The 27,890-nt window shown below is 48.9% G+C and overlaps 4 protein-coding genes across 5 annotated transcripts; 2 read left to right on the forward strand and 2 right to left on the reverse strand.

Moving 5' to 3' along the window:
• Positions 1–523: 523 nt before the first annotated feature.
• Positions 524–6,248, forward strand: Msmp (microseminoprotein, prostate associated). Its single transcript, XM_008842371.3, has 3 exons — positions 524–5,467; positions 5,675–5,783; positions 6,036–6,248. The coding sequence occupies exons 1-3, from the start codon at positions 5,332–5,334 to the stop codon at positions 6,211–6,213; spliced, it is 423 nt and encodes a 140-aa protein (XP_008840593.1). The 5' UTR covers positions 524–5,331; the 3' UTR covers positions 6,214–6,248.
• On the reverse strand, positions 6,246–10,544 carry Rgp1 (RGP1 homolog, RAB6A GEF complex partner 1). Its single transcript, XM_008842370.3, has 9 exons — positions 10,412–10,544; positions 9,910–10,044; positions 9,367–9,503; positions 9,023–9,106; positions 8,774–8,923; positions 8,397–8,543; positions 8,056–8,183; positions 7,696–7,885; positions 6,246–6,658 (listed from the first exon to the last, which is right to left on the reverse strand). Exons 2-9 carry the CDS (start codon positions 10,023–10,025, stop codon positions 6,435–6,437), a joined length of 1,176 nt encoding a protein of 391 aa, XP_008840592.1. The 5' UTR covers positions 10,026–10,044; positions 10,412–10,544; the 3' UTR covers positions 6,246–6,434.
• Positions 10,534–23,514, forward strand: Gba2 (glucosylceramidase beta 2). Of its 2 annotated transcripts, XM_008842368.2 has the most exons (17): positions 10,534–11,411; positions 15,821–15,912; positions 16,303–16,418; positions 18,728–18,946; positions 19,238–19,477; positions 19,677–19,779; positions 19,949–20,102; positions 20,195–20,320; positions 20,495–20,667; positions 20,876–20,980; positions 21,202–21,309; positions 21,412–21,563; positions 21,680–21,786; positions 21,938–22,080; positions 22,161–22,276; positions 22,516–22,707; positions 22,964–23,510. In XM_008842368.2, exons 1-17 carry the CDS (start codon positions 11,077–11,079, stop codon positions 23,240–23,242), a joined length of 2,760 nt encoding a protein of 919 aa, XP_008840590.1. In that variant the 5' UTR covers positions 10,534–11,076; the 3' UTR covers positions 23,243–23,510. The 2 variants fall into 2 exon arrangements, with proteins under 2 accessions (XP_008840590.1, XP_008840591.1); XM_008842369.2 differs by lacking the exon at positions 20,876–20,980 and having other exon boundaries at positions 10,705–11,411; positions 22,964–23,514.
• On the reverse strand, positions 23,442–27,838 carry Creb3 (cAMP responsive element binding protein 3). The gene is made up of 8 exons (XM_008842367.3): positions 27,543–27,838; positions 27,302–27,458; positions 26,961–27,220; positions 25,061–25,167; positions 24,897–24,965; positions 24,243–24,327; positions 24,068–24,152; positions 23,442–23,974 (listed from the first exon to the last, which is right to left on the reverse strand). The coding sequence occupies exons 1-8, from the start codon at positions 27,678–27,680 to the stop codon at positions 23,646–23,648; spliced, it is 1,230 nt and encodes a 409-aa protein (XP_008840589.1). The 5' UTR covers positions 27,681–27,838; the 3' UTR covers positions 23,442–23,645.
• Between the last annotated feature and the right edge of the window lie 52 nt (positions 27,839–27,890).

A 27,890-nucleotide genomic window follows, 5' to 3' on the forward strand; every position in this document is an offset into this window, starting at 1 on the left:
TGAAATTCTCATATAAGGCCTACCACATTGAAGAAAAGTATGGAGGAAATATGGAAATCTTTTTTTTCTTTTGAGACAAGGTCTCACATAGTCTAGGCTGGCCTCAAATTCTCTATGTAGACGAGGATAAGCTTGAACTCTTGATCTTCCTGCCTCCACCTGACCAAGTATTAGGATTATAGATCTGTGCCACCAAGTCCAGTTTCTGGGGTACTGGAAGAGATCTAACCAAAGCTTCATGCATCCTACCCACTAAGCTACATCTCCAGCTCCCAAGAACTTTGAGTGTGTGCCTGTATGTATGTGTGCCACATAGGTGCCTGGTGGCCATGGAGACCAAAAGCAAGCATCTGATTCCTTGAACTGGAGTTAAAGATGGTTGTGAGCCACCGTGTAGGGTCTGGAAACCAAACCAAAGTCCTCTGCAAGAGCAGCAAGTGCTCTTAACTGCTGAGCTATCTCTCCAGTCCCTGAGAACTGTTTAACTGAAAAATAATATAAACATAAACATTTTTATTGTATCTAGAGGAAGAATTTTAATCACAAGGAAAGGATTTTAGTTTCCATAAGTTTTGAAATGGTCTAGAATTAAAAAGAAAAAAAGTGAAAGAGGAAGGAAGGCAGAAATGGACCGTGCAGAATAAATAACTGAAGCCTAGCCTTTTAAAAACCTGAGGACACATCAAAGAAAAAGAGAATTTCAACAAGTGTTAAATATGGAAAAGAGCCAGAGAGGGCTGTGGGCTTTGAAAAAAAAGCAAATAAGTAGTGGTGTGTGTTGGCAAAGAGAAGTGAAAAGGTGAAGGGAAGGAGAGAATTTATGGTGGAGGAAGTTGGTATGAAGTTTTCCTCTAAAGATGCCCGGCAGAGGAAAGAAGGACTGAAAGCCCAGGCCCCTAGGGATGAGGCAGGGCTGGGGCTGGAACTGCACAGGACAAAGCAACAGAGCTCAACACAGGAATTTTTTTTAACTGACCCAGATTTTCATATTTTGGGACCAAAGACAACTGCAGAGTTTAATGATCCTTTAAATTGCAAAGATCCTAATCCTTGTATTGCCTTTGGTATAAGATAGCACAAATGACAAGGATCATGATAGAATTAGTGTCAGTTTTTGAGCCAAGTAACAAAAACCATTTTAGAAACCAGATTAATAAATTTTTATGTTGCAGAAATACTGTCATTAATTAACCAGCTTCACCTTTCTTTTCTCTTTGCCTTTTTGAGACAGGGTCTCTCTGTAACCCCAGCTAGCCTGGAACTTGCTACTGTAGACCAGGCTGGCCTTGAACTCAGAGAGATCTGCCTGCCTCTGCCTCTAGAGTGCTAGGACTAAAGGCTTGTGCCACCACACAGTTCACCTTTTTTATCAACTACAGGGCAAATACAGAAACTTTATAGTAACATATCAGTCCACAAAAGATAGTAAGTAACCTAACAGCTAGCATTATGACCTGCTTTTCTTTGTATACTGGAATCCAATGCCCCATCCTGAGAAATGTTTTACTTGGGTCTGTGGGGATACAGAGGGCAAGTTAAAGGGCTATGGGGTAAAGTTAAGGTTAAAAACAAAGACAGTAAGATGAAGGAAAGGGAGAGCAGAAGAGCTCTGCAGATAAGAACCACTGCACTGAAACCACAGAACCCAGCACCATCCAAAGAGGCCCAAATTAGCAAAGGAAAGGGCTCCACACCATATAACCCATTTTCTTTTGTTGTTTTTAAGCTAGACTGGTCTGGAACTCACCAGCTCAAGATAGTCTCCCCACTTCAGCAGGTCCCCCCCAAAGTGTTGGGATTACAGGCATGAGCCACTCAGTACAGCTGGCCATATAACTACACTTTTTTGTGGGGGAAGGGGTTGTTTTTGAGACAAGGTCTCACTAAGTAGTCCTGGCTGGCCCAGAACTCAGGCCAGGCCAGACTCAAACTCATAGAAATGTACCTGCCTCTGGCTCTCCACTGCTGGGATTAAAGGCATTGAGTGACCTGGCCCGGAAAGATAACTAATCTTAATAACCTAAATTTAGATTTTCAAATCTAACATCAAATACTGATATTCAACTTTTCAGTTTTTATTTTGTTTAAGAACTCAATATGACTAAATTTTTTTGTCTCACTTTGTAGCCCAGGTTGGCTCATCCTAGTGGCAGGCTACCTGCTGGACCAGTCATCTGGAAACAAGCTTACCACTGCTAACTTTGAGGACGAGGTGTGTGTGGGGAACTGAATGCAGCTGGCTACTATGGCAGCCACAGACCACTTCGCTTTTACCCCATCCACTACCTTTGCTCACTCAGGCCTCCGGAGTTGGCCAGTCCTACCCTTCCATCTGCTGAGCTGCTTGCGGGATCCTTAGCTCTCTGAGGCTCAGCCAGAGCCCTCAGACGCCTCACCATCTGCCTTCCGGGTTCCTGGCCCCTCCTTTCAGTGCAAGCTTTGTAGGGTCTGTCCCTTGCCCTCACCCTCAAGTTTCTCAGGGGTTCTCCCACTGTCTCCATTCAACCCCAGGTAGGTAGGTATTCAGGTGCTTTGCATTTTGCGCTGCGGTGCCACCTGGGCAGAAAGGCCCTCGGAAACCCCTTCTCTGACTCTTCTGGGCTCTTCCTTGACCCTCCCCTCCAGGGGCAGCAGTCTCCAAATTTCCCAGAGACATGGAACCCCAAAGGCCATCCTCTGTCCCTCCAGGCCCAGGCGGGCAGGGGTCGGGGGTGACTCAATCGAGGGAGGGCGGGCGCCGGCCAGGGGCCGGAATGCGCTCACTTCCTCACCCCAAGCACCTGCCTGTTTCGCTGGAGCACTGCCTGGACTGGCCTCCGGCGGATGTTTTCCTGTCCCTGCGCTGGCAGCGCATGCCAACAGTCCCCCACCCACCCACTTTCAGCCCCGTCCTGCCCCCTGCCCCAAAGGCCTCTCTTCTGGGACTCTGAAGGCTGGGCTCTAACCACCGCCACCCCTACACAAAGATAGCAAAGCACAAACCGTCAACCAACTCCACACTGCCCCCCAACCTCCAGGAGAGAAATCCTGCTCCAACGTGCCTCTTGCCACTCCTACTCTACAAGTCTGCTTCATCTGCATTCCCGGAGGCTAAGCCTTGCTTCTGCAGTTACAACCCTCACACACAAATGCCCACTGGATCCTCTTCCAACAGCCACCAACTCCCCACTCTCTCTAGCTTCCCACCAGCATCTAGTTCCTAGTTACTCCAGAAGATAGTCTGTGCCCAGCCTTCAGAGTGTCAGGTAGGATCCCCCTAAGGCAGTAGAGTTATTGACTAGTGAGTGACCAGACTTACAAGCTTAGTGCTAGACAGACCCTCTAATTAACTACCCCCTCCCCCAACCAACGCCCCTCCAAGCCAAGCAAGCAATCAAGGCCATGCCTCCACATAGCAGCCTACCTGGTAGGCACACCCTTCTACATTGATTTCCTTTGTTTTTTATCGTGACACTTCTAAAAGGGAATCCTGTTTTATCCCCTCAACCCCCTTGGGAGTACTTGGGCTGGAATCTAGGGCATTGTACAAGATGGGCAAGCACTGAGCTTCATCCCCAGCCAAGGGAAAAGGTACTTTGGGAAGACAGCTAGGGAGGTAGAGGTGCACTACTGACAGTGGTTTCTGAAGAGTTGACAGGCAGAGAGCCTTTGAAGTCTGCTAGAAGTAGCTCTATCTCCTATACTGGGGATGAAGCGTGAGATTTTCCGTGAATGGGACTCTAGACTTGGATGAAAACTAGAACAAATGTCTTGTGGGCAGGAGGGAATGGTTGCAACAGTAGTTAAGGCTTTGAAATGTGGGAAAGTAAAAGAAATCCAGCTTGCCTAGGCCTTTTAGTACCAGGTATAACTAGCATCAGAGTGTTCAAAAAAGGAGACTTGAGAGTCCACAAGACATGGGTGAGAACCCTGAGAAAATGCAGCATCCTATAGTGAAGAGGGCACTAGAACATGGTCCCTCTCCCTAAGGCAGAGACAAAGGCACGAAGTGGGAAACAAAGTTTTATCAGCAATACCACCTTTCAGACCAGATATAAGGAATTCAAGAAATCAAGGACTGAAGCCAAAATGCTCCCAGGGCCATCTAGTTTTTGAACAGGGTGGTAGAGATGACTTGGAACATGTACGTGGAAAGGTCAGAAGTTGGACAGGAGAGTGTAACCCACAACAGAAGCCCTCAGCAGTGTGGAGCTGCTCAACGCCATGCAAAGAACAAACATTTTTTTGTCTTTGAGCTTTAGCCTTAATCTCAGTGGGTGGCATCTTCTGAGGATCGCACGCATGCCAAAGATGGTGCTAAGACCAGCCCATGTGCTATCTCATGACAAGTCTATGAGTTGGCATTTCTACCCTCAATTTATAGATGAGGAAGTAGGATGAGAGGTGACATGCTTTGTACAAGGTCACATAACTAGTAAGTGATCTGAATCCAGCACTCTGTCTCTAGTCCTACAGAACCTCTCAAAAAGATGCTGAAGACTAACATTCATGAACCCACATTCCATCAGGAGAGACATCACTGTGAAAGTGGGGTGACTCCTGTTAGGACACATGGAGATGCTTCTCTTGGGCCAGAAGCATTGCCAGAGATGGGACAATCTTGCATCTGTTTTGTTTGAGGGTGATAAATACTAGATAATCTTTAGATACTTGTGGAAGAACCTCTGCCCCTACATCCTTCAGGGTAGCCATTTCTCAGATGTATCAGGGAAACCTAGGCTCAGATCTGAAGGAAAACACTCCACTCCAGATGCCCACTTGCTCTCCTGGAGCCTCTGGCTGTTGCACCCTGCTGCAACTCCTTGGTTTGGCTGGGGCACAGGATTAGCCATCCCCAGGAAATGCCTCCCTCCGGTTCAGGCAGGGATCCCAGCACACACACCCCTGGTGGTGGTGGAGGGAGGGCTGATGGAATGCTTCCCCTAGGCAGGTCAAGGAGATGTGGGGACCACCTGGGGCCTTCACCCCTCCCACCTCCTTGCTGGGAAGTGCCCAGTCCAGCGGCCCCTTCCATGGCCACCTCCCTCCCTCTAGCTGTGTGGGGGCATGAATCAGCTCTCACAGCTTGTTAAAAGCTGGACCTCTTGTTTTCATGCCCTCACCTCAGGAAACAGAGTTATAGCACTTCCAGTTCTACTCAGCAGGGGGTCAGGGTCCTCACTTTAAAAACATCCTCGCCTGTGAGAGTGAGGGCACTGAGATGGTGTGAGACAGGAGCCCAAGGAGAAAGAGAGAGACTAAAGGGTAAAGGAACAAGGCAAAGAAAAGCAAGGGGGTAAGACCAGAGGAGGCTGAAGAAAGAGCTAAGAAGGGGCTGAGCAGCAGGCAGGAATGGCTCTAAGGATGCTCTGGGCTCGGGCTCAACAAGCCAAGGGGATCCTGCCAGGCTGGAGGATCATCTGCTTGGTGGTGTCTCTGCTCCTGCAGCACCCAGGAGTTCACAGCAAGTGTTACTTCCAAGCTCAAGGTAATGTGGGGTGAGGATTAGAAGATGGGGGGGGGGGGGCTTAGAGATGACCCCGTCAGGATATCCAGTCCTTCAACCTGTGAAATAGTAAAGATTATATACTGGGGTAGTGAGCACGGATTCTTTCCCACCCCAGACAGAAGAGTCTGCTGCTACCACTACCAGCTCACTCAGCTCTTACCATTAATGATGTTCCTTCTTCCCTAGCTCCCTGTCACTATGAGGGGAAATACTTCACCCTTGGTGAATCTTGGCTCCGCAAGGACTGTTTTCATTGTACCTGTCTGCATCCTGTTGGTGTGGGCTGCTGTGACACGTGAGTGACCAAGAATGGCTAGAGGACTAGCCTCTCATGTGACTGAGGAATGGCTAGGGCTGTAAGAATAAACAAAAGACCTGAAGGTACCAACAAGAGGGAGTTGAGGTGGATCCAGAGGGAATCCTCTTGCTCTGAAATGAAAAGTCCCTCCTGGTAGTAGAGGCCGTAGTGAGACCAGGGGGCGCTACCAGAGGGTATGGGAGGTCACAGCAGTGGCTCTTTACTGTGCTCTCATTTTTGGGTCCCTAGGTCTCAGCACCCCATTGACTTCCCTGCTGAGTGTGAAGTCCGCCAGGAGGCAGGAACCTGTCAGTTTTCCCTGGTGCAAAAATCTGACCCTCGGCTGCCCTGCAAAGGGGGAGGACCCGACCTAGAATGGGGCTCAGCTAGCACCCCTGTTCATGGGGCTCCTGCTCCCACCAGCTAACTGATCACACATCTGCTGACTGCTGCTTCCACTTCCAGGGAAACCACTAGCAGCTGCCAATTTATTCTGAATAAATAAATTAATGCTACAGTTGAAAGCCTGTTTCTTATTGTTGGAGCCGCTGGGTCCCAGTTGGAAAAAAGAGGGCTCCACTAACATTCAGGTCCTGAGTTCTCCGTCTCTTGAAGAAACTAGTACCACAGTGGGCAGGTGGGCCAGTTTCAGATGGTTATGGTACTGGTGCTGGGGCCTGGGGCAGCATATGAGACCAGAGTGGGGCTTGTAGGCAGCACTTTGATGGGGAGGTCCCAGCTGAAGGTGTCTACCGGCACCTGCTCAGGACCTGTCCAGGTGGCAGGCTCAGGATGTTCCAATGGGGGCAGGAGTACCAATCCTGGTTCTCGGGATGTTACAAATTCAAAATGTAATCGCCACTTCAGGGACACTGTGGAAGAAAAAAGTAAAGTAAAAGCTTTAAAAGCTAGTAGGAGGCCAGGTATGGTACATGCCTACAATACCAGTACTTGGGAGGTGAAGGCTCCAAGGAGGATCCAAAAATGCAAGGACATCCTTGGCTACATATCAAATTTGAGGCCAGCCTGGCCTACATGAGACCTCAATCTCAAGTAAACAAACAAAAAGCAAGCAAGCAGTAATAAAAGCCAATGATGGGATATGCTTAGTAAATTAAAACAAAAATCCAGGACCAGAGGACTGGTCCAGCAGATAAGGGGTGCTTGTCACCAAGCCTGATGATCTGAGTTTGATCCCCAGGCCTGACATGGTGGAATGAGAGAAATGACTCCCATAAATTGACCTCTATGCACATGCTGTGGATTTTATGCACCCCTTTACAGGCAAAATAAATATGTTTGTTTGTTTATTTATTTATTTATCTATTTATTTTGAGATAGGGTCTCCCTGTAGCCCCAGCTAACCTGGAACTCATTAGGTAGAATGGGCTGGCTTCGATCTCACAGAGATTCACCCACTTCTGCCTCCCAAGTGCTAGGATCAATGTGCTACCATGCCTGGCTAAATTTTAAAAAAAAGAACAAAAACAAAAAACCAAACTATATTCATGAAGAGGAGAAAGTACAGGACAGAGAGCTACGATCATCAAATACTTTGTTTTGAAGAGATCTGGTATGTTAACATGTTAACCACAGATATGAGTTAAGGATAGCACTACCATTACCTAGTAACTCAAGAGTGAAACAGTCAAGACTAGGTAGCTTGAAGTAACTGCTGAGGAACCAGAGATCATCCTGGCAGTAAGGACAGTAATAAAGCTGTTAAGAGTTTGTAGGTCAGTGCATCTAAGAAACTGGGGTAAAGACTGAAGGTCTAAGAAAGTTCAAGGGCCAGGAGCTAGATGTGGGTATGGCAGGGAACGTTTTAGGAATCAGAGCCCATGACACTCAGCCTAAGGCCAGCACTCATGTCCCTGACTCCCTTCTCCAGTAATGGACAGGTTCTCACCAATGACAGTGCAGAAGTCTGGGGTAGAGCTGAGGGGGATGGGGAGAGAGAAGCTGGTTCTAGTTGTATGTAGGCAAGACTCCTGGTGCCGAGCATGAGTCACATGGGACACTGAGGGGGCAACTCCTGTCCCTCGGCGCCGCTGGTATTCAGGCTGTACACGCTCTTCGGTCTGCAAGCTTACTGAAAACTGGGAGTAAGAAGAGAGATGCATGCTAGCAGGAAGTGTGGACTGTAGGTGAGAGGGTAGTGCTGAGTGACCCCATTATCCACTTCTACAAATCACCCTTCTTTATACAAGCCCTTCTTCCACCCTGGCCCTTCAGGCCTAGCACAACAGAAGCTCTGTTCCTTTCTCACCTGCAAACAAGCCACAGTTCCTTCCCCTAAGTTTAAGGTTCCCACCACGTCCTCGCCGAGTCTGTATACAGATTTGAAGATGCCAAATGTCCCAACTTTCCCTCGGCCATCACTGATGTTGTATAGATCTGGGGAGAATGGGAAATGATGATCCTCAAGTTTATACTGAGGAATAATCTAGGATTGGGTCTCAGAGGTCAAAAGGTAGGGCTTTCCTTTATAACCAGAGCAAGATATTAATGGATCTATGAAAGTGAAGGTGGAAAGAAGACTTGTTTCTGAGACAGGAATATACTGAGGGGAGGGATGATGGAGCAGGGCAATTCTAAAAGGATTCTCACGGAGGCTGCGGCAGGATGTGGCAGCCATGAGGCGTTCCCCAGCCAGCTCGGCTAGCCATGAATCCTTCTTCCCACTCTCATCCTCCTCTAAGAATGGGCTGGATGGAGCCACAGCCTCATCCTGAGGAAACTGGACATCTTGAAGGCCTAGAGAGAGTGAGTAGAGAGATAATACTGGGAGGATCAGAGATGTAAACAGACAATAGGGTTTAGACTCCAACCTGAAAAGGATGACGATAAGGGGAGCCATACCTGAGGGCTTACATCCCAACTTACTCTCCATCCCCATCCCCACCCCCTTCCCTGCAGGTCCTCTTAGCTTATTTCCTATTTGGCAAGCCTCTACTGCAGCCCTTCCCTCCAGGAACCTGACTTACCAGTCAGCACAAGAACCCTTAAAGGGACTCTGAGTAAAGTGATGGGTGAGTTGACTCGCTGGCAGCCAATGGTCAGCTTGTAGACGTACTTGACTGACTGACCCCGAAAGGAGGGTGGTCCCTCTATGGGTAGTACTTCACTGTAGGAGTCTGGTTGGGAAGCAGTAGTCAGGGCAGCTAGAGGTAGCCAGAGGAATCCTCCCTCCACAAGACTTAAGAGGCAATGCAGGGATGGGGACAGTCACTCACATGATTTGGACTCTCCAGGGTCTAGCCTCAGGTCACAAAACAGAATTTTTGGTGGAGTAGAAAGGATACACTGACCCCTCTCACCTATGAAAGGTAAGAAAGACCACAGTGAAATGATTCCAATGTCCAGGACTGATTAAGCTCACACAGGAAGTGCAGGCTGTGAAAAATTGGCAACTCTTTTCTGTTGTGATATGGGGACAGTCCTACAGCCCCAAAGAAATAGTTACCTTACCTCCCCTACAAACCTGATGCAACAGAGACTACAACATACAAGAACTTAACTTCACCCTTCAGTGACAATGACTCCCTCTCTCCCCCAAGGCCAGTACCCCATCTCTAACCTCGGTGTGGCAGAAAGACAGTCTGGCTATCAGGCTGGACATCTGGCTGACTAGAGTCAGGAGGTGGCAGTGCTACACGACTCTCACTGGCATGGAACTGGCAGTGGATCTGGGCACTGGCCCAAGCCAGAGCCTCACTGTGGAAGAAGAAAAGGAAGAGGAGCATGAGAGGCTAGTTCCTGACTTCACAAATGCTTTCTCAGTCTCCTTACCACATTGTCTGAGAAGACCACCAAGGTTAGGTGACTGTCTTAGTGATCAGGACATTCAGAACCCCCAAAGTGAAACCAATAAGCAATGAGAAGTGTATCGTGTTCACAAGGGAACGAGGTGGAGGGAGAAGTGGAGGAAAGGAGAAACGGCTATATCATGTGCATCTTCTGTTAAACAGCCCTTTCCGACAATGAGAGCATAAAGAACAAGGAGGAGGAGGAGGAGGAGGTGGTGGTTGTGTAGTTACAGGACAATGGGAGCTCTGGCTTAGCAAGAGTGATACCAGACTTCCTCCCAGAAGGGCCAGATCTTCAGCACCAGCGTCCCCACCTAGATGCAGAAGTGGCTGTGGGGGGCAGGGGATTGGTGACAGTCACCACACATTCCAGCGCCTCCCCCGCCAGAAATACAGGACCCCGGCTCAGCTCAGCTACCACTTCAATCATGGCAGCTCCAGAATCGAATCTAGAAGGAAACACCGGGGGTCGGAGGTCATTGGCAAGGCATGGAGGAAGGGGTATCAGAGCCGAGACCTAGGGTCTAGACCTGGGTCAAAGGGGCCAAGAAGTGGACTTTCCAAGTCTCGGTGCGGGTAGGAAGCGCCGGGATTTCGGGAGGGGGCAGGTGGATGGGCTGGGCTGGGGTGCGGGCTCAGTACCGCCTGGGGGGGGGTCGCTCCGGTCCCAGACCCCCACTGCCCCACGCCGCGCCCCCGCGGAATCCCCGGCCTGCCTCGGTCCCCACTTCCCGCTTGGCTTCAGGTCCCAGGCCAGGACCATCGCCGCACGGCCAGTCTCTCCCCGAATGCGGGGTCCCACACCGAGGCCCTCACCTGCCCGCCCCTCCGGGTACAGCGTCCGGTCCACGGCGTCCGTGGCGCGGCAGAGGCGGGACTTCCTTCGTCACCCCCGCAGCGCCGAGGAGCCCCTTCCGGTCCGGCTGGCTGCTTCCGGTCGGACGGGGCGCGGGTGGTCCCGGGGCTGCGGGTCACCCTTCCACGGTGGCACCTGGGCGCGGGCGCTGCCCCGACCCGGGCCGAGGGCCCTGGAGCCCAGCCCTGGGGACGCAGGGGGCGGGGCCTAGGGAGCGCGCGCTCCGGGGCGGGTCCCAGGGGCGGGTCCTCGCGGGAGGCGGGGGCGGAGCTCTGCAGGCAGGTACCGCGGCTCCGCCCCTGTCCTCCGAGCCCGGCGGCCTTCGGCCGGGCGAGCTTATCTCCGCGGCCCAATGACAACAAGGCCCGACCCTTCCCGCCCAGGATCCAGAGACGCGATCCCGGGACAGCCTGAGGCGACCTCAGTGCAGTCGCCGCCGCCGCCGCTGCAGGAGCTCCTGTCTCTGCCTGGACAGCAGCGCCCCACGGCTCTCCCCAGCGCCGGGCCCTCCCCGACCGCACCGAACTGCAACTGGCGCCCGCGTTTGGACTGGCTGGCGAGAAGCGTGTCACAGAGCTAGGGACCCGAGCCCATCCCAGTTGTGAGGACCCTGGATCCAGTGAACATGGGAACCTGCGTACCAGCCTCAGAGCAGATCAGCTGTGCCAAAGGAGATCCACAAGTTCATTGTCCTGAAGATACTGGAGACACTGAGGATGTGCTGGTGACAGACTGCGGAAGCCCAGAGGACAGTGGACCTCAGAAAAAACCAGACGACTGTAATTCAGAGGACTCTGGGCAGCTGATGGCCTCCTACGAGGGTAAAGCTAGGGGCTACCGGGTGCCTCCTTTTGGCTGGCGCATCTGTCTGGCTCACGAGTTTGCAGAGAAGAGGAAGCCCTTTCATGCTAACAACGTCTCTCTAAGCAACCTGGTGAAGCATTTTGGTTTGGGCTTGAGGTGAGTAGATCCCATTGCTTAGAATGCCTTGATCTTTGTTCCCATTCAAGACTTCCTGCGGAAGTGGGAAAGGGTGAGCAAGCAGGTGGACTCTTGGTTCCAGTCAAGTGTGTCCCATCGTCGTTATTGGCCCTGAGGTGGTAGAGGATGAGACTAAGGCACATCTCCCAGCATCTCGTCCTTTCAGCAGGAGAGTAGGAGCGTGTAGTTCTGTGTTCAGCCTTGGCCATCCAGGCTCCCATCCATGCACTTCCTCTTTCCCAGACTTCCCTTTGAGAATAGCTATACTTTGTAGCAAAGTAGGATAATTTCAGATTAGCTCTACTTTGTAGCAAGGCGGTTTCCACCCTAGATTCTCTTATTTAAGCACTGTGGTGTTTGGTTCAGTGCCAGCACTTACCTGTTTCTTTCCTGGAGTTCTTAACTCCACACGGAGTAGGTGAGTTTGGCTGCCATCAACCCTAAGGAGAGGGTGAGGAGTTCACTCTTTTTGACGCCAGCGGGCTTTTGATAGAAAAAGCAAAGATGGAGCTGGGCAAAGTGGTGCCGATCTGTAGTCCCACCTACTTGGGAGGCTGATGTGGGAGGATCATTTGAGCCTAAGAGTTCAGAGCAAATCTGAGCATCACAGTGAAACCATCCCAAGAAAGCAAATGGGAGAGGGCTGGAAATATAGCCCAGTGATAGAGTACATGCATTCTATCACTGAACTACATCCCCAGACCCCTAACTATCAGTTCTAGCCAGGGATGCACTGCCATAGACACCCCCAGAGCTCTTAGTCTTCCAGAGCCTGCTCTCCAGAGCAGGTACTATAGAACCCCTCTGGATCTCCACTGGGTTCAAAGACTGGTGATGAAGAGCCATACCTATTAACAGGAACAGGTGGATATAAGGACAGAAAGCATCATGTTGAGGTCATCTTGAGTCACCCTACATATAAACAGTGCTAGGGAGAGAGGCATAAAAGTTGGGAAACTCAGCCCCAACAGCTTCTAAAATAGGGAACCAATAACTGCCCTAGTCAGTGCTGTGAGACTGTGGTGGCAAGGCCTGGGCTGGGAGAAAGGTCTGGTGCTGCCTGGACATCTGGTTCCTTTGCTAATGCCTGTGGGTGGCCTGTCTCAGAGAATCATTCCTCTAGGCTATTTGTGAAACTGTCTATATTAGTTACTTTTCTTGTTGCTGTAATCAAATACCTTTCAAAAGACCTTAAGGAAGGAAAGGTTTACTTTGGATCGCAGGTTGAGGGTACAGTCTATCATGGCAGGGAAATCATGGCAGCAGGAGCCTGAGACGGCTGGTCACACTGTGTCCACAGCCAGGGAACAGGGAGCAATGAATGTTAGTGTTCAATTCTCTTCTTTTTATTCAGTCCAGGACCCCAGCCCATGAAATGGTGCCACCCACAGCTAAGGATCTTCCCACCAAACTGTAATGCAGATAATCCCTCAGAGGCTTGTCTTCTAGGTGATTCTAGATCCAGTCAAGTTGACAGTATTAACCTTTATACTGATGCAGCTCAATTCTGACCCCCAAGACTTTTGGGTCAAAGCGAGATCTGGGGTACCGAGAGCAGCGAAGTGGATTGCATGTGGTGGAGATAAGGTCAAGAACAGGTGTACATCCATCCTAGCTTAAGCCACTAAATATGAGCTGAGTCAGAGGCCTTAAGCTCTTGGCTCAACCCCTGGGCCTTGGCTTCCATACTATCATGGAGTAGGTATCTTTGACATGGAGCTTTTGGAATGAGATGAGGTCCTGCATTGAAGAGAATGCAAGAATTCAGAATGATAACTTTTTTTTTTTTTTTTTTTTTGGTCTTTTTGAGACAGGGTCTGTAGACCCAAGCTGTCCTGGAACTCACTATGTAGACCAGGCTCAGAATGATAACTTTTGAGATAGGGTTCATATTATAGAGAAGGCCAAGTAGGTCAGGAATGACCAACTGCTGAAGGAGGGAAGAGAATCCCTGAGAGGGAGCTGAACTCAGGGGCACTCTGATCTGGATCTGCTCCTGAAAGATAGAGTTCTTGGAGCTTCAGTTTGGGGAGGTTCAATTTTGATTGCTCTCCCTTTAGCTAGAGTCAGTTCACTCAATAAATGTTTACTGCCAGATAGTCCTTTGTCAGCCTATCTTCATATCTTGGGGAACTTCTCCTTGGTGCCATAGGCCCAGCTGCACCTTCTTCACCTCCACCAATCCTTTCTGGCTTCTTGGTGCTGTTCAGTTTCCTCTAAATTGGCCCAAGGGACCTTCTGCCTTGCCACTACCTCATCCTTTGTCGTCTGTGCCTTTTTCTTTGCCCCCAGAATGAATTGCCCTGGTTCTTTTACCACTTTTCTTACCCCCTGTTCTAGTTTGCCTTCCATTGCTTTTTTATTTATTTATCTTTTTTGTGAGACAGGGTCTCCCTGTAGCCCCAGCTGACCTGGAACTCACTATGTAGACCAGGCTGGCCTTGAACTCACAGAGTTCCACCTGCCTCTGCCTCCCACATACTGGGATTAAAGGCATGTGCCATTGCTTTTTATGTCCTGCAGTTTGTACATCTATTCATTTATAAATCCAGAAAATATTTATGAATTGTAGACCATGTGCCCTGCCCTGTGCTTAGAGCTGAAGATAATATTCAATTAGTCACTGTCCCCTCACCCAAGGGACTTAAAATTTTGTCAGGCTCACATGAGGAACACACTGAAATAACAAGGTGGTGTCTGATTAGAACTGACATAGTGTATGACATAGTGATCATACCTGTCACGGCCACTCCACTTTACAGCTTTCTTATCTGTTATCTGAATTTTCAGTGATTGTAATGTGGTAGGTACCGCAGAGGTTATTCCCATTCTGGAGATGAGGAAATAGAAGCTTGAGGGCTTGTATACCTAAATTATTCATTTAGAAGTGATGTGACTGAACATTGAGCATCAAATGATTAATTAAGGAGGAGACTGAAAGTGGGAAAGAGTCTGGTAGGGCAAGGCTTACTTAGTGACCCATCCTGAATGAGAATTTGTAAGGAATATGATTAGAAGGAAGGCTGAGGCAGATGTCCCAACCTTGAAAATAGAATCTTTTTTTATTTTATTTTATTTTTTGGTCTTTTTGAGATAGGGTCTCCCTGTAGCCCCAGCTATCCTGGAACTCACTATGTAGACCAGGCTGGCCTTGAACTCACAGAGATCTGCCTGCCTCTGCCTCCCGAGTGCTGGGATTAAAGGTGTGCGCCACCATTCCTGGCCTGAAAATAGAATCTTTTACTTGTATGGGACAGTCCTAATCATTTTCCTATTCAATACAGGGCAAGGAGCAAGAACAGGAGAATCCTGGGAATTTTTAGAAGGCTTTACCCTATTGGGTATTCTGATTATTTTTTGGTTTTTGTTTGGGGGAACAAGGTACTCTGCTGCCCAGGTTGTCCTGGAACTCACTGTATAGCCCAGGCTGGCCTAGAACCCATGGTGCCACACTTACCTCAGCCTCCCAGTGCTGGGTTACAGGTGTGAGCTGCCACACCCAGGTAATTTAATGGTTATTTTGAAAGAGCAAAGTCTGAAAGCTTACAGTTAAATGCTAGACTAGAGGGAGATAAAGATTTAAGAGGAAATGGTCTAGAATATAAAACCTTAGTTATCTTTGGATGAGATGATTTTTTTTTTCCTCTTTTTTGTCTTTTTGAGACAGGGTCTCCCTGTAGCCCCAGCTGGCCTGGAACTCGCTATGTAGACCAGGCTGGCCTTAAACTCACAGAGATCCACCTGCCTCTGTCTCCCAAGTGCTGGGAAGGCATGAGCCACCATACCTGACTTCCTTGCCCCCTTCTATCTGCTATGTTCTCCAATTTTTCACCTTTCAAAATCATAAATAAAAAGCCATTTTTAAGAAAGGAAAGTCATTTTGTCAATTTTGCTTGTTTGGGAGTTAGTGATGTCTGTGATGGAGGATGCAGAGAAGTGCAACTGGCCTTTTGACACAGACGAAAGCTTCTGAGCTGTAATTAAGCCAAAGCAGTGGTAGGAGCATTAGAACAGTCAGTTCTCAAGATAGTAAATAGAAACAAAGGCAGTCCTACACTGGTCCTTGGGCAACTGGGAAGATGAAGGGACCTTGAACTGTAGAGTAATTCAGAAGAAGAGAGTCTTAGAATACACAGTGCTGGGTCCTTAGGACTCTATATTGTTGTTTGAGACAGATCTCAACTATGTAGCCCTTGGTGGCCTCGAAGTTGTGATCCTCCTGCTTAGCCTCCAGAGTACTGAGATCACAGGTATGTATCATCAAGCCTGACATCCTTGGGACTCTTGTGGGAGGTCACAGGTGGGTGTCAAGAGAAAGGGAGATAACTGCAGCTTGTGAGCCACTGCCCACCTACCTCCTTACACTCATATTGACACTTGTTCCTCAGGTACTTGAAGTGGTGGTACCAGAAGACTCAGGTGGAGAAGAAGACTCCTTTCATTGACATGTTTAATTCTATTCCCCTGAGACAGATTTACGGTGAGTCTCAGCTCAGTTTCCCTGTTCAGAGAGGGTCCATCTTCCTACTACAGCCTTAGGCAGCTGAGCGTGGTGGTGCACGCTTGTAGTCCCAGCACTTGGGAGGCAGAGGCAGGGGGATCTCTGTGAGTTCAAGGCCAGCCTAGTCTACATAGTGAGCTCCAGGACAGCTGGGGCTACAGGGAGACTGTCTCAAAAACACACACACACACAAAAAAAAAGACAACAACAACAAAAACTACAGTCTTAGGCAAAGAGGTTTCTAGGTTATGCACACTGCATGGCATTCCCTAGGTTTTCAAAGGACCCAATCTTTGTAGCCTAGAAAGTGAGATGTGGGCTTGCTTTTCTTTCCCACTTCTCCACCAACCATCCTGATTATCTCTCTAGGTTGTCCCTTGGGTGGCATTGGAGGAGGCACTATCACACGTGGCTGGAGAGGCCAGTTCTGTCGTTGGCAGCTTAATCCTGGAATGTACCAGCACCAGACAGTCATCGTTGACCAAGTAAGAGCCAGGAAGTGGAAGAAAGACCCAGACAAAGGAAGGGCTCTTGGCTAGCATGGGATGTGGCAATTAGACATCTATATGATTCAGTCCAGTAAGTGTTTTCAGGATGCTGTGTACTCAGCTCTGTGCTAGGGTGTACAATAGGATTAGATTCATATAGAACCTGTGTTCCTTGAAAGTGTAAACAGCCAAGATGCTTCTTATATAAGTGTCTCCTGCCTACCTCATGGTCTTCACTCTATTAGCTGAGCCAGTACCTCACGGTCTTCATGCTACTAGCTGAGACAGTGTCCACTGGACAGTAGAGAATTCCTAGATCACTCCCTAAAAGGATATTTGGAGCTGGGTGTGGAGGTACATCCCTTTAATCCCAGTACTTGGGAGCTGGAAGCAAAAGGGTCAGGAGTTCAAGACAAGCTTGGCTACCTAAGACCTTCTGTTAAATAACAAAAATGTTCAGCAAGATGGCTCAGAGGGTGAAGACACAAAAGCCTGACAGCCTGAGTTTGACCCTTGTACCCGCATGATGGAAGGAGAGAACAGATTGCTACAGATTACCCTTTGATCACAAGTGCATACACTGTGGTATATGCATGCCCCCCCCATATAAAATTTAAAAACAAAAACAAAAGAGAGAACATGGGAGGATCAGAAGATGGAAAATAAAACCAAAAATCTACACAGTCGTGGTGAAAAACCATATACAGCATACCTCTTCTTACCCAGATTTGTGAACCTTCAGCCAAGCAGATCATTTCTTTGGAGGTCTCCCTGCATAAGACCCCCACCCAAAATCCCTCCTATCTCAGGTTTAGATCTCTAGCCTTCCCTTTTCTAAAGCTTCAGTGTTTCCCCTTCTATTCCTTTATCACAACTAGGCTATAAACTGACAGTCTATGTCCTGCCCTTCACCAAAGCTCTCAAGTAACCCCACCTCCTGAGTGACCAAGTTTCTCTTTCTAACTGAGGGATACCTCCAGCTTTCAGCTCATCTGCAAAGGGGAAATAACTCACAGATCTTAAGCCCATTGATGACAATATTCTTCTCAATTCAAGTTTAGTGGCTGTGCTCCATACCCAAGGTACCCCTGGCCTCATCCCTTCGGTATCCCAAAGGGAATCCTGGAATCATGATTCTACAGTGATTATTGCCTGTATAATGTGTCAACACATTATGGTAGGCTTTTGGTATATTTATATTTAAAATAATCCTACAAAGTACCATTATCATGCTCATTTTACAAATGAGGGAACTTAAAATCTAGAGGGCATAGTAACATGCCCAAGGTAACATGGTAGGTAAAAGGAAAGATTGGAATTCAGAACCATTCTCTTTGTGATAAAGAGCTAGTGGTCTCAACCATTTGTACTATCCCAACAACACAAAAAAATTATTTTATGGTGAGGGCCATGCCTGTAATCCCAACACTTGGGAGGAGGAGGCGGGAGGATCACCAATTCAAGACCAGCCTGAGCTACACATAGCAAGACCGTATCTCAAACAAGAAAGAAAAGGAAGGAAAATTTTTACACAAAGTAAAATGCCAGACATGTTGAATCAAGGTTATTCCCTCAGAGTTCTTTCTTTCTAGAGCTTACGTTTTTATTATAGAAATAAGACAGAAAAAATGAAGGCTGCCAACACAAGTGGGACGTACAGTACACTAAGAGAAACAGTGCTGCCGAGGCATCGGAGACCCACGGCATAACTGGAAGTAGCCCCTACCTTCAAAATAAGCCTTGGGGCAATCAAGGAAACAGAAATACTTTGTGACATAATTTACCGAATGTTAGAATAGAGAGGAACAGGACAAACAGAATGACTCGCTGCTGGAAATTGAAGGAAAAGCATTTGCACTAGGCCTTGACGGGTACAGGGATCTTCCAGATGGAGAATGACTGTGGGAAAGACCTGGAAGAGGAAATACGTGCTCAAAGACAAGACAGTATTTTGTGTGACCAAAATGTCCTTGAAGAGGCAGAGACCAGATCAAGAAGGGCTTTGAAAGCCAAGTTAGAGAGCTTCAAATCAGCCTGAGGGCCATAGGAGCCATTGAAACATTACAAACAGGGATTAGGGTGCTAAGGTCACGGGCACAAAGGGAGAGGAAGCCTGAGAGGTTAACTGAGGGTGAAGCAACAGGACATCATGGCTTGCTGAGGTTGGGGAAAGGCCTAGGAGATGATCTGAGGCTGGTGATAACAAGAACAGGCTCTGGAAATGGAGGAGTTACCTTGAAGGGAGGGAGATTAGTGTGTGGTGCCTGTGGGTTACTTTTTCCAGCCTGTCTGCTCTCTTGATCAAGTTTACAGTGTGCTTGCGTCGGGAGGGGCAGACTGTGTATCAGCAAGTTCTGTCCCTGGAGCGTCCAAGTGTCCTACGGAGCTGGAACTGGGGCCTATGTGGCTACTTTGCTTTCTACCATGCTCTCTATCCCCGGGCCTGGACTGTCTATCAGCTTCCTGGCCAGAATGTCACCCTCACTTGCCGCCAGATCACACCTATCTTGCCCCATGACTACCAGGTGAGGCTTTCCCTTCTGTTTCCTCCATTACCTTCCCTCTCCCAGATCCACTTCTGCCAGAAATTCCATGACTTATGGAAGGGAGGGGTTGGAGCTATGAGCATCACACTGGCTTCCCATTCCAATTAATCCTAGTCTTCTGGGTCGTCCAGTATCTGTGAATATGGGAGATGCAAGCGGAAGATAGAGAGCATACTGGGGAGTGTTTGAGCTCCTCTGTGCCCATGATGATCCTGGGGAGTGGATCCAAGACTGGCTACATTAAGATTGAGTTCAATCTTTTGTCCCCAGGACAGTAGCCTGCCTGTAGGTATCTTTGTGTGGGATGTGGAGAATGAAGGGGATGAAACTCTGGATGTTTCCATCATGTTCTCCATGCGGAATGGATTAGGGGGTGAAGATGATGCCCTAGGGGGCTTGTGGAATGAGCCCTTTTGTCTGGAACGGGATGGGGAGACTGTACAGGGCCTGCTCCTGCATCATCCAACCCCTCCGAATCCCTACACCATGGCTGTGGCTGCACGACGCACGGTAATGGAAGAGCCTGCCTTATACCTTTGCCCCTGAGTCCTTGCCCTCACAGTCTGACCCTGAACCTATTTCCTCCCCTCATCATCTCTCCACTCCTAAGTCTTACCCTTATCACAGCCCTCAGCCTCTGAAACTTGGAGGTGGCTATATATAAAAGGAGCTCATACTTGCCCTCACAGAGTCTTTGACCTTTTAACAGGCAGATACCACGGTAACCCACAGCACAGCCTTTGACCCTGACAGCACTGGGCAGCAGGTGTGGCAGGACCTACTTCAGGATGGACAACTGGACTCCCCTGCTGGTGATGGGGGCGGTCTGACTGGGAGGTGCTGGGAAGAAAGGCTGTGTCCTGTCTTAGGACCAGGAGACCTAAGATAGGAGACCTGACAAATGTTCTTGTTCTCCTGTTAGGGGTCCCTAGCCTTAGGGGTTCAAGGGGGTACCTGTGCTGATTCCTCTGTGTTTCTCAGGCCAAAGCACCCCCTCGAAGAAAGGAGTAGGTATTGCTGGGGCAGTATGTGTCTCCAGCAAGCTGCCACCACGAGGCCAGTGCTGCCTGGAGTTTTCACTGGCTTGGGACATGCCCAGGATCATGTTCGGAGCTAAGGGCCAAGTCCACTACAGGTAGGAAAACCAAAGAAGTGCAGGGATCCAAAAGCACTGGGGCTCTGACCTGGAGCAAGTGCTCTTATCTCTTCCTCCCTTTTCCATCTCAGGAGGTATACAAGGTTCTTTGGCTCAGATGGTGATGCAGCACCTGCCCTTAGCCACTATGCACTGTGCCAATATGCAGCCTGGGAGGACAGGATCTCAGCTTGGCAGAACCCAGTATTGGATGACAGGTGCCAGTGGATTTTGCCCACTCACTCCAAATAGGACCTGACCCATTCCTACCCACCCCTCAGTAGGCCTGTTCTGGGACTCGCTTAGTATACCTACTCTGCTGAACTCTAGAATCCTTTCTCTCCTTGGAAGCCCACACTTATAAAGGTTCATTCCCTCCTCTGGCTTCCCAGATCCTTGCCTGCCTGGTACAAATCTGCACTGTTCAATGAATTATATTTCCTGGCTGATGGAGGCACTGTATGGCTGGAAGTTCCTGAGGACTCCCTACCAGAGGAGCTAGGAGGGAGCATGAATCAGCTCCGCCCTATTCTGCAAGACTACGGTCGATTTGGCTATCTTGAGGGTATGGGCTACTGGTGGGCTGGGGTGTGTCAGGTCAGTGTGCTACACAAAGCAAGATGATAGATTTTTTTGCCTGTCCCAAGATATAAAGGGGATGAGTGAGTGAGTGGTGACTGTGGACAGGTGACAGTGCCCTGCTCCAGTTTTTGGAGAAGGGCTATCAAGGGGAAGCTGGGATCGTGGCAACAAAATCTGTCTTGTTCCTCCAGGCCAGGAGTATCGCATGTACAATACATATGATGTCCACTTTTATGCTTCTTTTGCCCTCATCATGCTGTGGCCCAAACTTGAGCTCAGTCTACAGTATGATATGGGTGAGGGTAAATTCTGTGTTGTTTCCCTCTTAGCTTCTTTTCTTTTGCCCGTGAACTTTTATAGTCCCTTAAATTATGTACCTTTCCCCTTCTCTCTGAGCATATCTGCATCCTGCTTATTGGTTTCCCTCTGGGATCACACACAGAGCTCTGTACCAGACCCCAAGCCTGCCCATTCACTGCTTTCCCTCACCTACTTGTGTGATCACCTACTCCCCCAGCTCTAGCAACCCTCAAGGAGGACCTGACACGGCGACGGTACCTGATGAGTGGGGTAGTGGCACCTGTGAAAAGGAGGAATGTTATCCCTCATGATATTGGGGACCCAGGTAAAGATCCCTGTGTCCCCAAAGGCAGCTTTTCTCCATCAGCTCTTGTACCTTCTACTCTGCTTGCCAATGCAGACGAACCAGGTCCCTTTCCCTCCACAGATGATGAGCCATGGCTCCGGGTCAATGCATATTTGATTCATGATACTGCTGACTGGAAGGACCTCAACCTGAAGTTTGTACTGCAAGTTTATCGGGACTACTACCTGACGAGTGACCAAAGCTTCCTGAAGGACATGTGGCCAGTGTGTCTAGTAAGGGATGAGTACACAGTGTCCAGTGTGCTAGGGGCATAACTAGTGTCTGGGGAGAACCTAGCTGGCTAGTCTTCCTTAGAACCTAGGTCTTTAATGTCTTGGTCCCTCTCTAGGCTGTGATGGAATCTGAAATGAAGTTTGACAAGGACCACGATGGACTCATTGAGAATGGAGGCTATGCAGACCAGACCTATGATGGATGGGTCACCACAGGCCCCAGGTTGGGGGGCTGGGATTTCCAAGAGGTCTGAGGTGGGAACCTGGGCATATAAGGATGGTAGTGCTCTAGGAAGAATGATTCATTACCTGTTAGATTGCCTGGGAGTGGCTGGAGCTGCCAGTCTGACTCCCAACCCCTTGTCCCTGCTCAGTGCTTACTGTGGAGGGCTGTGGCTGGCAGCTGTGGCTGTGATGGTTCAGATGGCTGTTCTATGTGGGGCACAAGATGTCCAGGATAAGTTTTCTTCTATCCTCCGCCGAGGCCAGGAAGCCTATGAGAGACTGCTCTGGAATGGTAAGTGGAAGGAACCTAAGGAGTCTTAAAACCAACTATGGGGACCCAAGAAGCCTTACTTTGCCCTTCTTCTACTCCAGGCCGCTATTACAACTACGATAGCAGCTCTCAGCCTCAGTCCCGCAGCATCATGTCTGACCAGTGTGCTGGGCAGTGGTTCCTGAGGGCCTGTGGCCTGGGAGAAGGAGACACTGAGGTGAGAGAGACTAAAAGAAGCCAAAAAGAGCCTAGTGTGGTGGCGCACCTTTAATTCCAGCAGTTGGGAGAAGGGGGCAGGCGGATCTCTGTGAGATCCAGGCCAGTCTGGTCTACATAGCGAGTTCCAGGCCAGCTGGGAAAACAGGGAGACCCTGTCTCAAAAAAAAAAGGAAAAAATGTGGGTTTCCCTAGGAGTGGGAGGCAGGTATAGACCAGCTCTCTGCCTCTGCCTTCCAGGTATTTCCTACCGTGCATGTGGTCCGTGCTCTCCAAACCATCTTTGAGCTCAATGTCCAGGCCTTTGCAGGAGGGGCTATGGGGGCTGTGAATGGGATGCAGCCTCATGGTGTCCCTGACAGATCCAGCGTGCAGTCTGATGAAGTCTGGGTGGGTGTGGTCTACGGGCTAGCAGCCACCATGATCCAAGAGGTAACGCTTTCCCTTTCCCATCTCTCTACCATTGGTACTGTGGCCCACAAAATTTCCTCAGCCACCAGATTTGTTCAAGGCACTCCGATGCCATCTTATTCATCCATAAAGACTTCTTTTCCCTGGTATGCATTCCACTTCCTGCTTTTAAGTTTTCCCTGAGGGCAGGAGGCCTACTGTCTTATCTGCTGAGCTAAAGTAATTGCACCAGGAGTGCCAAGTCATTAAGACTTCTCTCTTCTCTCTTTCCCCACAGGGCCTAATTTGGGAAGGTTTCCGGACAGCTGAAGGCTGCTATCGCACTGTATGGGAACGCCTAGGCCTGGCTTTCCAGACTCCAGAGGCATACTGCCAGCAGCAGGTGTTCCGTTCACTGGCCTACATGCGGCCACTGAGCATCTGGGCCATGCAGCTGGCCCTGCAACAGCAACAGCATAAAAAGGGCAGCAGACCAATAGTCACACAGGGCGCTGGACTAAGCACAGAGCCTAAATGTGGACCAAAGACAACTCTGGCAGACCTAAGTCCAGAGTGAGCTCCCTGAACTGTGGAAACCCAGCCTCCGGACTGGTCTTTCCTCCCTCCACCCAAAACTCCTGCAGCCCTGAGCCACCAGGACAATCATGCCCCTTTCCTTCTTCCTACCCAACTGTGCCAGTAAAAAGGGGCTGAGGAACCACTTATTTATTTCTTATCCTACCTGTTCCTTCACTGCATGAAATACTCGAGGCCAGTCAATTTCTCGAAGTCTATTTATGGGACAACAGACACACATGGGTACAAATAAAAGACCCACAAAGCTAGTAAGTGTGGTGTGTTTGAGCTCCCAGGCATCCTTACAGCACAGGAACAAAGGCCAGCCCTTTCCCCATCTCCTTTTTATTTGAACACACACAGGCATCCCCAGGCCCTTGCTGAAATACTCCATATCCTCATATTTAACCAGAATACCCGCCCTGCAAGAGGACAGATGAAGGGCTGTGGGTAGGGAGCCATTCCCCCTTTCTTGAGAGATTTACCTGCAGGGGAAGGATGGACTCTGAGAAGGGGGTCTCTTGGGAGAGGTCAGGGAGTGGCTGCTGCAAAGGAGGCTCTGCCTGAGGCATGTGGTACAACAGGCAGGAAAAGTTGCTAGAGGCCTGGAGTGTATGTTCTGAACTGTCCAGCAACTGGCCTGTGCTGTCCCTTGGTACCTCTGACTGCAGAGCAGGCAGCTTCAGCTGCTGAGGGTCCTCACTGCGCAGGGTACGAAGCTGGCGGTGCAGCGCTAAAGAGACAAAGACTTGTCAGGACACAACACAGAATGACCAAGTCCTCTGCCCTAACCAACCCATGCTTTAAAGGCATCCTTAAGACTTACCAACATACTCAGCAGGCATGTTCCCCCTTGTGTCAGAGGAGTACATGGCAGGTACAAGGAGGAGGCAGAAAGAGAACAGTAGGACCTATAACACAGGAAAAAGGAAATGAAGGAGGGCCCTGGGTTATACCCATCTTTATCAAGAAAAGACCTCTCCTCCCATCCTCCTCCTCACCAGGACACATGTACTGCCACTGCTACTTTTGTTTGCTATCTCAATCACCATGGCCTGGAGTCTCCTTAGTTGATCTAAAAGAGACCTGAGGGAAGAGAGGAGACAGTGATGAGTGTGCCCTGGCCTGGCACCTGAGTCACAATGAATCCCTCCTGTTAACACTACCCTCTCCATTGGTGCATTGGATCCAATCTCTTAGTTTTCTTGCCTGTTTTGCAAATGACCTCTTCCTCTTTGGGAACAAATGCCTGAATTTCCGTATTGAAACAAACAAACAAAAAAAGCTTCTCTGCCCTGACTTAAACTCCTTTGCAAATACCTTCTGTAATTCTCCACTGTCTGATCAGCTCTGGGTATAATCCACAATGGGCACTCTCTGTTTCCTACCTTCTAGCCTGATTCACCTGTGCTAGAATTCTAGCCTTCACCTAGAATGCTTTCCCCACCCACCCCCACCCCAGGATCCTACCTGCTCTCAGACATTGACTGCCCCCACACAGTCTTTCTCTATCCTGGTACTTCTTGGCTACTTGTAAATTTATTCCCCTAGTAAAGACCAAGCAAGCATCTTGCATTTAGGAGCTTTCCAGTTAGAAATCAAGTGTGAAGTGGGAAAAGTAAGAGAGCATTAGGAACATTTAGAGGGCTGCTTACAGATTCTGTTCCTCTAGGAGCTGTACTTTGTTCTGTAGCTCCTGATTCTGGGCTGTGTATTTCAAGACCCTGGAGGAGAATATGGGTGTCAGGACACTGCCTGTATCCTCCCTTCAAAAACTGAAGGCTTCCAACTTTTTTTTTCTGTTCTCTCTCTTTCCTACCTGCTCTCTAGCCCCCCTACATACACCTTTTTCTTCTTCCGGCTCTCTTGAGCAGATCTCTTGTTGCGAATCTTCCTCCGTACTCGTTTCAGAACTTGTTCCTCCATCTAAGAGAAGATGGGGAAAAGGTTATCCAAGATTAGTAAACTGAAGAGTTGGAAGGCAGCTAAGTTCAATCTTCTACCCAGAAGCTCTCCTACAGCTTCCCTGATCAATAGGCATTTTGTGTGAATATCTTCAAGGACCAGGTGTTTAGTATCAGACTAGTTTTAATAATAATAATAATAAAAAAATCCTCCTAAACTAGATGTGGTGACACATGCCTGTAATCTCAGTACTTGGGAGGTAGAGGGAAGAGAATCAGGAGTTCAAGGCCATCCTTGGCTAAAGACTTTGAGCCTAGACTAAACTACCTAAGTCCCTGTCTCAAAACTAACAACAGCAACAACAACAAAAAAACTTCCTTATCTTAACCCTAACCCAACACCTGTCTCCTTATAGTTTCTATCCACTGGATTTTCCTGGAATATCTAGAGCTATATAGAATTTACTGTTTAGCTATTTTAAAGTGCTGAAACATTTTCTCAAAAATAAAAAAGCTGAATAAAATTGTTGATGTTTCTGGTAGGATAATATTTTATCTTGTTAATAAATATCAAAGATATAGGCTCAGAACTGGACACTAACCAAAAGCGATGTCACACCCCTGTAATCCAGTCTTGGCAGGTGTGGAAGAATGGATCATAAGCTCAGTCATTTCCTACCCACGACATAGACAGTTTGAGGCCAGCCTAGCCTTGGCTGGGGGATGTAGCATAGTGGTAGAGCACATGACAGGCATGCATGAGATGCTGCATTCAAACCGTAGTACCAGCCAAAAAATTAAAGGGTGCTAAGGTGTGTTCTGGTCAGTACAAAGGAAAACAAGTCATGGCCCTTCATGAGGAAGCACCTCTATTGATGGTTTCCAAATTCCATGTGCTTTCCTAATAACTATGTTACATTGATAGCTCATCTTGTAATGGAGGCAGAGGGAAGACAGCATCTCATGTAGCTCAGGTTTGCCTTGAACTTAGCATATAGCTGAGTCTGGTCTTTAACTCCTGAACCTCCTGCCCTCAACTAATTAAACATCTATATAACAAGAAATAACCATGAAAAAATTAAAAATGCAAATAACGTAAAAGTTTTTGCCACAAATGCTGGGCAAGGTAGGTAGTATATGCCTATAATCCCAGCACTTGGGCAGTGGCCTTGAATTTGTAAGGATCCTTCTGCCTCTGCCTCCTGAGTGCTAGGATTATGGGCGCAAAATATCATGCCCAGCTTTGACGTTTATTTTGTTAGACTGTTTAGTCCAGCCAATCAAACATTCCTCCCATTGAGCAGGAAGGGGTTACTATGAAGCCAATGAAATCTAAGTGTCAAGGCCCTTCATTTGCACATTCTTTCCAATGCCCTATACTAATGTTAAACTGACTTAAAAACAAAACATTTATTTTGTGTGTGTTTGTCAGCATGTACCTACCACTGCACAGCATTCCTATGGAGGTCAGAGGACAATCTACAGGATCTGTTCTCTCCTTCCATCATGGGGGTCTCAGGAATTGAACTCAGGTTGTCAAACTTGGAGGCAAATACCATTACCTGCTAAGCCAGCTAGCCCACCCTACACTGATAATTTTTGAAAATACCAAAATTTACATAAGCCCTATAAAATCAGGATCTGCCTTTGTATCTAGCATGTTAACCACCTGCCCCAGTTTCCTACTAGCAACAAATTTGCTAAGATTTTGACACATCCGTTTTCAAGTTATTGATGTGAAATGAACAGAATTTGCCCACTTGGGTTTCACAGTCCCACAGTCTCTAGCCTATGCTCGGTCAATGGAAACTTTACCTTAGTGAGAGGACGCATGGAGGGCAGAGTAAACCCCTCCTTCTCCAAAAGCCTCTTCTCCTCCTCTGTCAGGTTCAGCCTGGAAATCTCCTGGGAATGGTGGACAGCAGACTTGCACTGGGTTGTCAGAGAGAAATGGGAACTCTTGTCCCCAGTCGTGCAAGGTGGCGATAATCCTGAAAACTCAAGGACCTGCTCTGCTGCCTCCTCCACAAGCAGCGGAGTCAAACATGACCCCTCCTTTTCACAGCTCCCACTATCTGCAAAAGAGAAAGTAGGGCTAGCCAGGCCCGAGAACCCTCTCCGGCCCCCTATCCCCAGACTTCAGGTTTCAGTCTCACCTAGATCTATAGAGACGTGTTCCTGTGGGAGGGAGTAAGTGTGGTCATGGTGGACAGAAGAGTTGGAGGAGTCGAGAACGTCCGGCGACGCCGAGGGACTGAGCAGAGAGCTCAGTAAATCCTCTACTTCCCAGTCGCTCAGGGCCTGCACGGAGTTCTAACAAATCCATAGGCGTTGACTTACCTCCGCCCCTTCGGTCTCACGGACGTCGCAGGCTTCCTCACCCAAACGCCCACCCACCTCTGAAGACCGCAGCTCCCAGTCCAGCGGCGCCTCCGCGTACCGGTCGGGCTCAGGCCACAAATCTCCGCTTTCCTCCAGCAGGAAGCCCAGCAGATCCTGATCACCAGGGTCCAAAGCCAGCTCCATTTGGGACATCTATGGATAGGATCCCTGGCAGCAGATCCAGTGTCCGATCCCTGGGCACGATGCCTCGGTCCTAGGGGTCTCCAGATTTACCTGCCGCTCACTGCGGGGCTGACCCGCTGAGGATCTAGCAGTCACCCTAAACCACAGCCGCCTCCTATCCTCAGCCCTCCTCAGCTTCCAACATAACACAAGTGACGCATAGCCCCGTGGCATCTTGGG

Source organism: Nannospalax galili, unplaced genomic scaffold (genome assembly GCF_000622305.1).
Source record: "Nannospalax galili isolate Female #2095 unplaced genomic scaffold, S.galili_v1.0 scaffold341, whole genome shotgun sequence".
Taxonomy (NCBI): Eukaryota; Metazoa; Chordata; class Mammalia; order Rodentia; family Spalacidae; genus Nannospalax; species Nannospalax galili.

What these genes read in the sequence shown, in the direction of transcription:
- Msmp (XM_008842371.3), top strand. Translation starts at nt 5,332, where the DNA reads ATGGCTCTAAGGATGCTCTGGGCTCGGGCTCAACAAGCCAAGGGGATC. An exon ending in GTGTTACTTCCAAGCTCAAG is followed by an intron (nt 5,468 to 5,674) that starts GTAATGTGGGGT and finishes CTTCTTCCCTAG; the next exon opens with CTCCCTGTCACTATGAGGGG. An exon ending in GGTGTGGGCTGCTGTGACAC is followed by an intron (nt 5,784 to 6,035) that starts GTGAGTGACCAA and finishes TTGGGTCCCTAG; the next exon opens with GTCTCAGCACCCCATTGACT.
- Rgp1 (XM_008842370.3), bottom strand. Translation starts at nt 10,025, where the DNA reads ATGATTGAAGTGGTAGCTGAGCTGAGCCGGGGTCCTGTATTTCTGGCG. An exon ending in ACAGCCACTTCTGCATCTAG is followed by an intron (nt 9,504 to 9,909) that starts GTGGGGACGCTG and finishes CTTCTTCCACAG; the next exon opens with TGAGGCTCTGGCTTGGGCCA. An exon ending in CACATCCTGCCGCAGCCTCC is followed by an intron (nt 8,184 to 8,396) that starts GTGAGAATCCTT and finishes CATTCTCCCCAG; the next exon opens with ATCTATACAACATCAGTGAT.
- Gba2 (XM_008842368.2), top strand. Translation starts at nt 11,077, where the DNA reads ATGGGAACCTGCGTACCAGCCTCAGAGCAGATCAGCTGTGCCAAAGGA. An exon ending in CATTTTGGTTTGGGCTTGAG is followed by an intron (nt 11,412 to 15,820) that starts GTGAGTAGATCC and finishes CTTGTTCCTCAG; the next exon opens with GTACTTGAAGTGGTGGTACC. An exon ending in ACAACTGGACTCCCCTGCTG is followed by an intron (nt 19,780 to 19,948) that starts GTGATGGGGGCG and finishes TGTGTTTCTCAG; the next exon opens with GCCAAAGCACCCCCTCGAAG.
- Creb3 (XM_008842367.3), bottom strand. Translation starts at nt 27,680, where the DNA reads ATGTCCCAAATGGAGCTGGCTTTGGACCCTGGTGATCAGGATCTGCTG. An exon ending in ACACGTCTCTATAGATCTAG is followed by an intron (nt 27,221 to 27,301) that starts GTGAGACTGAAA and finishes TCTCTTTTGCAG; the next exon opens with ATAGTGGGAGCTGTGAAAAG. An exon ending in CATGCCTGCTGAGTATGTTG is followed by an intron (nt 23,975 to 24,067) that starts GTAAGTCTTAAG and finishes TTGTCTCTTTAG; the next exon opens with CGCTGCACCGCCAGCTTCGT.